Raw genomic sequence first — 12,715 nt, 5'->3', positions numbered from 1 at the left:
AGGAAATCCTCATAAAAGAAATTAGGGGAAAATATATATTAGATAGATACATACATACATACACCTAGGAATTCAGAAGTCTTCTAGATGACATACAGTTTACTGAAATACTGACTTTCAAATAAAATCAATTATTGAACATTTTTGTTGTAGAAAAATTTTAAAAAGAAATGTAAATCTAATTCTCAGGTGGTGCTATAGCAATCCTATAGACTTCATTATGGGGGGGGGGGGAGAACCATGTATAAAATGGAAAAATCATAGGTGGAAGATTCATTACCAACCAACTAAGGCTACAGAATTTCCAGGTCAGCATTTAGAGAGCCACATTTCAAAGTCCTAATAGATTGCTGGCGATAAATGCTCAGTTTTAAGATGGCACTACTTCTTCAGATTGCTAAATTCCGGCTCTTCACAGCTCCTGTTCTCTCCCTTCTTTGCTCTCAATCACAGCATCAACCAGAATCCCAGGCATCCAGCCACCCCCCAAAATTAGAGGATACTGCAGCCATCTCTGATGATACAGATTCTCCTCCTCAGCCAAGCACACACACACACACACACACACACACACACACACACACACACACACACAGAGCGCAGGAAGAAAACAGATTACTTACTTTGTAAAAAATCATTTTTAATGTGCCGTAGAAGCCCATGGTGTCGGTATTTTTCCCCTTCAGCGCCTCTGTGCCCCCGTGTGTCCGGCTGCTTGGCAGTCTCTGACAATATAAACCTTTTTCAGGCAGGTATGTCACAGACTCTAATGTGGACATGCTCAGGCACGTCAGAAAAGGAAGATTAGGCAGCAGAAGCAGCAACAAAACTCCACTGTAAAGGCAAATGCGGCGCGGGCTCAAACCGCTCCTCAGGACCCACATACATACATGCAGCCCGACCAGAGAGAACTCGAGGGAATAATGAGCAAGAGCGGAGCCGATTATTGGAGGAGACTCTGCCCTGTCAAAGCCTGGACTGAACAGATTCCTCCCTTCGCAGCAGAGGGATCAGATTACATCTTCCCTCGAACACAGAATGGTGCAGTCCAGGATTCAGCAATGCAGACTGCACATCAATTATATGGTGATCCGCTCCAGGGAGCCCGTAACACACCAGGCTCCGAGCAGAGGGAGGAGGTGGGCAGGAAATGAGACAACCCCCTGCTTTGGTCCCCTCCCCAAACTTTGTGTCTCTTATCTTCATATTAAAAGAGCCAAGGATTTTAGGAAAGCATGAATAGGCAGATGACATTTTACCAATTCATTCCTTTTACACTGCTGAAGGAGCAGGTATTTTTGGGATAGTCTAACAGTAAAACAGGCTATTTTTACTAACTATGATCCTACTGTAATCTTGGAGAAGACTGGAGAGACTGGGGATGCAGAGTCATCAATCTCAAGGAGAGAAATAAAATATTCTTTGCAGGGTTTGCAACAGAATGAACAGTTCTGGAGGGCACAACATTTGTGACAATTATGTAATACAGATTAACCCCTTGCTTATGAATTTTGTCCTCTGTATAATGAAGTCAATTAAAAATTTAATGATAATAGCAACTTTTCCATTCTGTTCCCTACCCTCCAAGAAGAGGCAGAAACACTCCTCTCTCTCACATTTACATGAACCTAAGATACCAGGAGAATGCTGATGGGTTAGTATTGGTCAAGAGGGTAAACATTATAAAAGTTTTTACTGAAAGATGCTCCCCCATTCCTTAAACTTGACATGCAAACTATGTTCATTTTATGATTTTGTTCTTATCAGCTCATATAAAGAGGTACAGGTCTATTTTCAAAATTATTTTTTAGATTTTTATTTCAATTTGCTCATGAACATATTTTAAATGGCTAATGTGAAAGTTGTCAGAAAGGTAAACTTTTCCTTGAGGGTTATATTGTATGTGAATGTACAAATCCGGACACTGCACCAATTTTCATCTTGTCAAATACTGAAACAATTGGCTTTGGATGCAATTAGAAGATTCTTTACAGTAGAAAGGTTCATTATTATATAGTTTAGTTAATTAATTCCTACTCTCCTTATTAATGTACTACATTATAAGCAGATTGTTGTACTTTGAAAGCTTTCTCATATTATTTGGGCTTATTACTCTTAAATATTTTCAACTGTAATTGTAATTGACTTCCTTTAGAAAAAAATTCACTATTTTAAAGCCCACACTAAATCTTTGTTCAGAATAACAACAAAAAAGTGCTTTTACTCTTTAATTTTTAAGATTTCAAGAAAGTCAATTCTGGTTTGGAATGACTATTGGTACAGGCTTGATACTACCCATTGCTCAACTAAATTCAACTAAATATGTAAATATACAACACAATTTTTTCTGTTGCCAATATTTTTAACAATTTGGCATTTGTTTTTCTAATTAATACAGTATTTCTTTTAACTGCAACATTAAATGAAAGAGATACAAAACTCACCATTAGTCAGTGATTATACACATAAGAACAAGATTCCAAATATAAGTTCAACAAATAATAAATAGTAGTTCACATTTATATAGTGCCTGAAAGACTTTCTTCACAACAGCCCTGTAGGGCATATGGTTGGTATTATCTCCATAATACAGTTGAGGAAACTATAGTTCAAAGGTTAAATAATCTGCCTGCAGTCACATAGCTTAAGTCAATGATTAAGGCAGAACTTGTTCTTTCTACAACTACAACATTGCCACTCATGTGATCATTACTTGAAAATCATATTAATGGTCTCAAAGAACATTAGATCATTTTGAGATTGCCATTTAAAAAAATCTCACTTGTTGGCAATATATAGTATGATATATGATACATGACACAACAGAGAACATAAGATGAGAATTACTGATCTTATGAAATAATGCATGCATGTATGTTATGCATATTAGATGAGTATATAGATCCAACAGAAGAAAATCTTCTGTATATAGACAATTTACTTTAAAAAATGATAAGTCTCTGGTTGAGCAGCAATTCAAACTGCTACAACATCCATAAAATCCCATTAAAATTCTCATTATCTATAATTTTTATATAGTTAAAACCTTACTAATTTTTATAGGGAAAGCAATTTTTATGAAAGATTTTTAGATACTTCTTAGCAATCTATCTATCTAGAATTTAAGGTGATAGCTCAACCATTTTCTTTTTTGAAAAGGTAGTCTACCCCTGGAATGGATGGTCACTAAGAGACAGGAAAGAAAGAAGCGTACTAAACTAAATTCCTTATTCATGACTAATGTGACTTTTTCATACCATCCTCACACAAGCTGCAGTATAAACTAATCTTAAATAGTGATCATGGAGTAGGTTATTAATTAGGTAGAATTATCACTAGGATCTTATAACTACGATTTAAAAAAAATCAAGGAAAGCCTACTCATACCATCATCACTTAGAGAACTTTAAACTAGTCATTCAAAATATTTCAAACATCTACCCCAAAATATGTATGCAGGATTTATTTTTACAAAGAAAAGATTGAAAAATAAAGTTTTCTTATCTAGCATTTATTTAAATTTCAACTAAGCAGAATCCAAATCAATGAAATGGCATTAAGTTTTAGTGCCATGATATCACATCTTATTGATATTAGTACCACATCATAATCTAAATATGAATCACATTGTTTATGAATATGAAAGTTTCATCTAAAATATTAATACTTAAAATAGAAATATAGGCAGTGCCCAATTTATAAATGGGTTCTCCTTTCTAAGCCAGATGTTTGGGACCTACAGAACATTTCTGTATAGAGACGTTAAAGATGGTAGTTAGGGTCCGCTTAGCCAGTCCATAAAACTCAAAAAAAAAAAAAAACCCAAAACAAGACTAAGACTAAATTACCTTAAATGATATCAATTTGATATGAAAACTATATTAGGTCAATATGGTAAAGCTTGTACAGTAATTATCAAATAGATTCAACAGTGTTCAGTGTGAGAGCAGCATTTTAATCATTGCAAATTTGTACCTTCTATGAGTTAAACACTGTATTGAAATTTATTGCTGACATTCTGTGAATAGAATTACTAGACTGTAAACAAGTTTACCGAAGAGGGAAAAACTAAACAGCCACCAAAAAAAAAAAAGTATCCATTTCCTTTTCCTACAAATATTTATAAGTAGAGCAGCATCCTCTTCTAATATACTTATAGCCAATCTTAACCATCTAAATATGAATTTAGCTTAGTTGTAAAAGTTAATTTTTTATGTTATGCTAAAGTCACAGAAGTTTTCCATCCAGTATACAATTATTTAGCAGCTTCACCATTTATAAGCTTTTTGAACAATTAAGTAGCCATCGATAAAGAGATCATAAAATGCAAACAATGCTTACTGCAATACAACTCTATTGAGCTAAGTATATATGGAGAACAGATAAGAACCAGGACTTAAGAACCAGGATTTCTCAACCAGTTGTTTCTTGATGAACTGAAGTGAGAAAGACAGCCATAAACAGAAAGGACAGTAGAAAGGGACTAAGCACAATCAGGGACACAGTTTCATCCAGACAAGGCAATGAACTTTTGGGAAACAATGGCAATAAATGACCCAATCAGGCTGCTATATATCTAATGAGAAAAGTCTTTTTTGGACACCGGGTTTGGGTTGGTTTCAAGTTAGAGACAATATTAAATAATTTTAAACATCAAATGCAAGCATAATGACCAACCATTTTAGAATCACAGCATTAGAAAATTGTGTTAGGTGTACCATTGGTCTTTCATAGCCATGCTCAAATAGAAAATTACTTTTAAGTGGGGTTATTTGTGAAAGCAAAGAACTCATTCATCTTTTTTTTTAAGGTTTTTGCAAGGCAAATGGGGTTAAGTGGCTTGCCCAAGGCCATTTGTATTAAGTGTCTGAGACCGGATTTGAACTCAGGTACTCCTGACTCCAGGGCTGGTGCTTTATCCAATGCACCACCTAGCCACCCCTCATTCATCTTTGTTATAAAAGAACAAGATAACAATGAAAATATTTGTATCTTTTAACTACTATGCTATACCTGAAATACTTTTATATCACATTTTTAAATCACTAGGAGAAAAAAGTCGTAAGCTTTAAGTGTCAACAATCCTCTTGGTTTTATTGTCATGACAACCTTTACTCTGCTGTTATAGTAGGAAAACCACCTGCTACCATTAGGTTTCTAGCCCTGGGCATCCTCTCCCTGGGTCCAGGAGAGGCCGTTTAAAACTTTAACCCAGAAGAAAGGAATGTCGGGCATGCAGAGGTCAGCCCCAAATCTGTGAAGCTTCACTAACCCCCTGTCATTAACCTTCTGGGATGCAATTTCATACTGACAGGGTTACAACTGAATTTGGCAAGCTAATGATTCTGTTCAGTAACAGTAATCATTAGTTAAAACAATATGTATGTCTATCACTCATTTTTTTTTAACTTGACAAGGAAGCAGCTGTATGCCTTATCATAATAGTCTCCAGGTCAACAGCAACTGGATTGCTTATCCCCATTTGAGGGGAAGGGAGGAGGGGAGCATTGATTTATTGTAAATCAAGATACAGAATAATATGATATAAACCTTATAAAGACCCTAAGACCAAAATTTCATATAAAAAAATAAATATAAAGAAATTGAGGGAATGTGGATGAAATATGGAAACCATTTTGCAGCTAAATAAGGATTTAAATTTCAATGATTATTTTTAAAGGTAAAAGGACTACTAGTCAAGTGGAACTGTAATTTCATTGATTAGAATATTCCTTCCAATGGTATAAATCAAGGCCTGACCATCCTGTGTGACACAAGAAATTAAGAAAGACTCCAGACCAGTAAAGCATACTTGGGCTGCCCCACTATGAACTCTTGCTTTCAGCATATGACTTCATCTTTTTCACTCATGTTTTTCCCCTGATGACATCCTTTACCCCAGTTTTTCTCTGAAGTTCCTTATTTGTACAAGTCACAGCCTGCACCATGTGCCTTTTCATATCTGTGAAATGCATGTGTAATATTCATTTTAAATTCCTCAGACACCTGAGTGATTTATGACAGTCATAAAAAAACTGGTAAAAATTGGTTTTTGTCTCTAGAATAAGTCTGAGACTGGTAGAATAAGGAAAAAGAGAAAATATAAATAATATTTACAAAAACCAAACTTTTTTGGGAAAGTTAAAAATGATGCAAATCATTCTCCTCTTCATACCTATACTTTCACATTGAAATATAGACATATGCATCTATATTTAGATAGATAGATACATATGTATATACTTAAAGAAATAAACAAATGGGAAAAAAATCATGGTTTTGTAGCAAAGCTTTGGTTAGAACCAGCTCTGATTTATTGGGTCATATCTTAAAAATCTCTATGACTTATTTTCTTCTTCTGTAAATATATAAACATTACCATTCCTTTTGAGTTCTAAATCAATGCAAAGAAAATCATGGTCTTTATAAATTAAAACTTTCAATGAAAAAAACTGTAGGAAAATGTTTCTCTAAGGTTATCACAAGTTAAGTGATTATTGTAGTTAATTGATGAATCAAATATTAAACTTTCCTGTGAGCTCTATTAACTATGTTTATTTTGGCATCTTGTTCCTGTTTGTATATAGTCTAAGAAGAAATGATTTGAGTCAGAGGTATTTATAAAAACAGAGAGAAATTCTCTGCCCCTTTTGGAATTATCTGTAAGCAGAGATGCTTAGAATTAGAATAATTCAATTAATAAATTTGCCTCTGGAAAACTTTTCCCTAAAACAGAATAAAGAATCCTTCCACACTGATAAATAAATATAACATTTCAGGAAGAAATCTCAAAGATTCATATACAGGTCTCTTAACAAAAACAAAGAAAATGCAAACAAATAATGAATCCTGGATCCATTTGTGTTAACTAAGAATAAATGAATGCTCATTTGGTTACCTTGCCAAAGAGTATATTTTCCTTGATGGCACTTCCAGGATTCCAGTTTGTCTCTTGGATAACAAAAGTTTTTGAGAACTAGAAGGAATCTCAGAAAATATTTGTTTTAACTTACAAATGAGGAGTGCACCTTAGTTATTCATATATTCTTCCTTCATTTGAAAATGAAGTGTGTGGAAGCAGAAGTGGGTGAGGTTTTGTTTGTTTGCTTATTTGCTTTTGCCTTTCTAGGGCTCCCAAGTTAAGTGTTAAAACTCGTCCAAGGTCACAAAACAGTCTGGTTTTACTAGATGCTAGTTCAGGGCTCTTTCTTCTATTCCAGGGAAGCTCAAAGACAGAGTTCAAATCGAGTGTCTATAAGGCTGCCCATGAGTGAAAACAGAAAAAGCTACAGCAGCAACATTCTACAATTGGTCCTTGTGACCAGCAGGTAAAAGTCTTGATTTTTCCAGGACTGGGTATAGAGTCTAAAGATAAGCCTACTGCTCCTCTGTCTCTTAAATGCCATGTTTCTCCTTGTCAGGGGGTAAGAAGGAATAGAAAGCTGTGGAATTCTAATGAGCTAACTGAATTGGCAGTTCAAAAAAAAATACGAAAAATGAAAAGCAATGGATAAAGGACATTTATAAAGAATGAAATCAGGCAAGGAATGAGGAAGACCAAGGTTGAAACTCTGTCTCTGACATATGCCAGCTATGACACTCTGATCAAATCCAGTAAACTTATACATGTCAACCATAAAGGGATAGATGAGTGGTCAATCTTCCTGGCAGAGGGAATTCCCAAAGCCAATAAAACCTCAGGATCAGATCAAAATGAAATCAGTTAAATCATCAAATATTTGTCAACCATCTCCAAAGTAATTCTCTAGATCACCTGTGTCCAAACTGTATAGATCCTATTAGTTTTCATACGATTAGTATGTATTTCCAATATGTATATTCACCTATTTATTAATATATAAACTATTGTATTAAAAGCATTGGTGAGATAGTGCATAAAAAAACTGGCCTGGGAGACAAGAAGATCTGGGATTCAAGCCCCATAAGCTGATATCTAATGGTCCTGTGATCATGAAGCAAATCTACTCACCATTTAATGCGCTAGGCAAGTCTCCTACAACTTTAAGTAGCAAAGAAGTACAAACTGAGAAAGGTGAAGGGAATTTCTAGGAAAAGTAAAGTCTCTCTCCCTACTACTGAACTAATAATTATATACATTACAGTGCTAGCTCCAAAACAGAAATTAAAGGATGAAATAAAGATGATACAATATTTGATCCTAGAACAAACAGGGAATCATTGAAATTTCCTGAGTAGGTAAATGACAGTCAGACCTCTATTTTGGGAAAACCAGGCCAGCATTATCTATACATTTAAATTATTTATATAGTTTGTTTCTATCTCGCTATCAACTAGTAAAAATTGCACAGAGACATGCAAAACATTTAAGATCATTACACGATACTATTTTTTAAAAATATAATAAATCCAGTAACAAATTAGATTAATTAATTGACTGATTAATTAACAGATGAACAAATTACAGATTTAGAATTAAAAGGGATCTCAGATTTGAACAATGATTAATAATAACTATATATTCACTTACTTTTCAAAAGTGCTTTCAATATACTTGATTTTATGCTTTACTCTTTAATTTCAAGGTATGTACTCTATCATATCATACCTCCAGGAACAGTTTGGTCCAGTTAATTAATTTCAGGGTACATTGCATTCTCTTCTATGAAAGACTTGTATGACTATAACTTCTGGACTTCAGAAAGCTTATATTTCCACTTATTCCCTATCATTCTACCCCACTAGAGTTTAGAATAAAATGTAAGGATTTTGGCATTTTTCTAATAAAAAATAAAATCATTAAAAGGATTATTGCATTTCATTAGCAACATTAAAAGAGAAAGATTATCAGTATATCATCCTGAAAGATTAATTTCATTAACAGTTCTCATGAAGGCTAGGTGGAATAGTAGATAGAGCACCAGCCCTGGAGTCAGGAGGACCCGAGTTCAAATTTGACCTCAGGCACTTAATGATTACCTAGTTGTTGTGACCTTGGGCAAGTCATTTAACTCCACTGCCTTAAAAAAATTTTTAAGTTCTCATCAAAATCTTAAACATAAAAAAGTTGAAAAGTACTGATTTCTTATCAGAATATCAGTGCAGTAGATACATCACTTCTTACAAGTAGGTGGCCAAAGTTTTCCTACCATCCAAAGATACTCAGAAAATTAGTAATTAATTGGCCATGATTTTTCATTTCTTCTGATATGAGTTCTGTCTGAAACCAGATCTCAATTGGCAAATTTAAGACAGAGTATCTTCCTTGCCTTTTTTTTCAGGCATTTAGAGAAGGGGTGGAGAGAGATCAGAAACAGTTAGCCTGTTAACTTTTAAAAATATTGGTTTACAAAGATATTTCCTATCAATAGACTTTTTAATTTTTGGTTATAAAGGAAGTCTCTGAGACAAAGGAAGGAGAAAAAATATACTCAAGAATTTAAAAGATGGAAATTCAAAAGATTAGGAACAAACAACAATTCAGTTCCACAACCTGTTTTAATCTCAAGACTAAATTAAATTACGAAGCAGCAAGTCAACATTTTTATTTTCTAACAAAAAATACAAGTTTTACATGAAATAAATACATTAATTTTATGTATTAAAAGGTCATTTTATCATTAGTTTAAAATCTTCAGGATATATGCTTCATTAGTAATTTTTTAATACTGCTAAATTTCTCTACGGGAAATGATTACAGTAAATTAAGAACAAAATGTTGCTTTAAAAGAATCAGCTTTCAATAACATGAAAATCATGTGAAAAAATCTAGGCTCTACACTTAATTCTACCCACAAATTAGGATAAAATCTATTAATAAAGGAGTAGTTTAACTACTTGCAATATTATGCAGACATTTTTATAGTGTATTCAATCTTGAATCCTTCACTGAACTAGAAGACCTTGCTAAAGTTAGTTTGGAAGGACAAACAACAATAACAGACAAAAACATCCATCAGCAGAATCACACTTGCTTTAAATGATTATATTTTATCTAAATAAAGAAAAGTATGTAAAATACCTTGTCAGCAGTCTACTCACAAATGCACAGATAAAAAAAACTTTATGTATTTGAATAAAGTATAAGTAATGTAAACTCATCAACTACTCTCTGTAGTAGGTTCTTCTTAAGGATCACTGAAGGGAACTTTGATAAAACTCAAATAGCAGACAGGAAAAAGGACTGAAATCCACCTCATCTTGTTCTGTAATGACTTATCTCCTTGATCTCTCCATCTTGAAAGCTTTTCTTTAAATGTCTCTTGGAAGCTATGAGAATTTAGTATGGCAACATCTATTTTAAAATGATGTTCTTAAATTTTATTGATGAAGTGTTATGCTTGGGTAATCGTGTGCATCTTTGGCATGTGATAATGATTTGATTCTAGTATAGTTTGTTGGTAGTTATCGAATATATTTTAAGCTCTGTACCTGTATGAAGATTAGTTACCTGACAGCTTATAAAGGACAGAGACATCAGTCACCAGATCATTTCTTATTCAGCAGTTGCTAGATTTGTAAGGCCTACAGTGATATGGTGCATAGTTTTCATCATTTATTGTTGTTATTGTTGATATCATTATTATTGCTATTACTACAAAAGTCTTTTCAGTCTGATGGGACCTACCAGAAACTATTCTTTTCAGGACATAACTTTTAAAAACCCAGTCATCTCCATGTCATAGGAATAAGCATCAGAAGAGGATTTTTTGAGACATTAATTAAAGAATATCTGAATTGAAATAATGACCTTTTTATCTTAATAGCAAATAACTGGGAATGATTTTTAAAAGTTTGTTCTAATGTATATGTAATAAATATACACAATGGCACTTCTCCAACAGTTTAAAAGAAAAGTGTTGGCTGAACTACTGTGAAACTATTTTAATGAACCATATATTCTGCACTGTGACAAGCTTTTATCTAATGAAACATCCTGATTTTCTTTGGTAATAAACTTTTCTATATATAATTATCATAGTTTCAGTTTCCAAAGAACTGATGCTTAACATCACTGCTTAATAGAGGGCCTGGTGCACAGTAGATACTTCATAAACATTTACTAATTTATTAACTGAATATGAAAAAATGGTAAGATTAATAAACAACTTTTTAAAGTTTTCAATCCAAAAGATAAAAGAGTATGTTTTGGACAAGAAATACTTCTGTCACATTACTGAATCCATTTTTTTTCTTCTCCCATTCACCTATGATGGTCAGTAAAAATGCATATTATTTTTTTTCTGGTTAAACTGTAGAGATCTTTGAAGTGGAAGGAAGCTTCTTGATAGGATGGATAAAAGTAGAGCTCTTCTAAGGATATGATCAGCTATTTTCTTGGTAAAAGATGGTGATTAACACAGAAAGAAATGTTTCATGGTACTAAATCACTTGCTATGAAAAATTCACTTCATTCTGAGATTTTTTTGGGGGTAACTGACAACTTCTAACAAGCAAAAGGTTCCATAAAACAAAGAATGCCCCAGAAAATGGACTGGAGCACTAATGATTTAAACACTATTGCATTCAGCAAAATTTTTCTACAATCCCTATAGAGTAAGCATATAGGCAGTCTAAAAAAAAATTCTTACTCATTTACCATGAAAGTAATAATTAAAGTTAAGGCAAAGAAAGAATCTAGAAATACACTTGAACCCTTTGCATTTCTTTTATTTGACAATGGCATTTTCATTCTTTTCATATTTTCCTAATTCAAAAATCACAAAGTTTCATCCAAACTTTCAAACCACTCATCGAAAGGAAAATATGCCACACATCAACCTCACTCAAGGACATAGAAAAGTTCCAAGAATTTGGAGAAAGAAGAAGAGTTAGAACAAAAGTAAAAGTTCTTCATGCTTCCCATAACCTTTTACACTCACCTCAGATTTAGAATTTTTTTACTTCTCTTGCTAATTCACTGGTCCTTTAACAAAACAGGGTACCCTAGAGAAATTTGCCACAAAAGGCTTTTATCTGTAATATAACATTATCCATTATGTTAAAATGATACCTTTATTGCTTCTAATAATGAAAATAATCTAATAAATGCATTGCTTTCAATGCATATGCACTTCAAAGTGGTAGTTCACTGATTTTTTTGATAATTAGAACCAAGTATTAGTCTGATAGGTCAATAAATTTACCATTTAAGAAGACATACACCACATTTGGCTTTTGCAAAATGTTATCAAGTGAAATCTGGGATGGGATGATGTTAGGTAAATCCTTACAAATTTTAGGATTCAAATCATAAATGGAAGTCTGGGGGGTGGCTAGGTGGCACAGTGGAAAGAGCACCAACCTTGGAGTCAGGAGTACCTGGGTTCAAATCCTGCCTCAGACACTTAATAATTACCTAGCTGTGTGGCCTTGGGCAAGCCATTTAATCCCATTTGCCTTGCAAAAACTTAAAAAAAAAAAGTCTAGAGATTTATAAAAGTCATAAAATTTTAGAATTGGGGAATTCACTTTAAGAAGCTATCTTTGTCCATTCTTTTTGAGTTATAACTGTAGGCAGCAATTTATTTCCTCTAATCCAGTTGATAATCTCTTCTTAATGTATTTTTCCCATTAATCCTAGTTCTGTTTCCTGGCACACACACAGACTTAGACACAGACATACCCACAATCACACATCCAAGAGAATTCACCCCTTTTTCAGTGAAAACCCTTCCTAGACATGAAAGCAGAAATCATATTTCATAGTTTGATTTTCTATTCTTCATGCACCTGA

The 12,715-nt window shown here is 33.4% G+C and overlaps 1 protein-coding gene across 4 annotated transcripts in view; it reads right to left on the bottom strand.

Moving 5' to 3' along the window:
• The window catches only part of FBXW7 (F-box and WD repeat domain containing 7), a 127,966-nt gene that overhangs the window by 33,682 nt on the left and 81,569 nt on the right, over nucleotides 1–12,715 (bottom strand). The window contains exon 1 of one of the 4 annotated variants that reach the window (XM_074229131.1): nucleotides 624–8,402. The exons of the other annotated variants lie outside the window; for them this stretch is intronic. Within the exon in view, the coding sequence (XP_074085232.1) occupies nucleotides 624–884 (261 nt within the window). The 5' untranslated portion in view covers nucleotides 885–8,402. Of the gene's footprint in view, nucleotides 1–623; nucleotides 8,403–12,715 lie in introns of those variants that run through there. 4 annotated transcript variants of the gene reach the window in all.

This window comes from Macrotis lagotis, chromosome 3, assembly GCF_037893015.1.
Source record: "Macrotis lagotis isolate mMagLag1 chromosome 3, bilby.v1.9.chrom.fasta, whole genome shotgun sequence".
In the NCBI taxonomy this organism is placed as follows: domain Eukaryota; kingdom Metazoa; phylum Chordata; class Mammalia; order Peramelemorphia; family Peramelidae; genus Macrotis; species Macrotis lagotis.
This window is presented reverse-complemented; position numbering and strand designations above follow the sequence as displayed.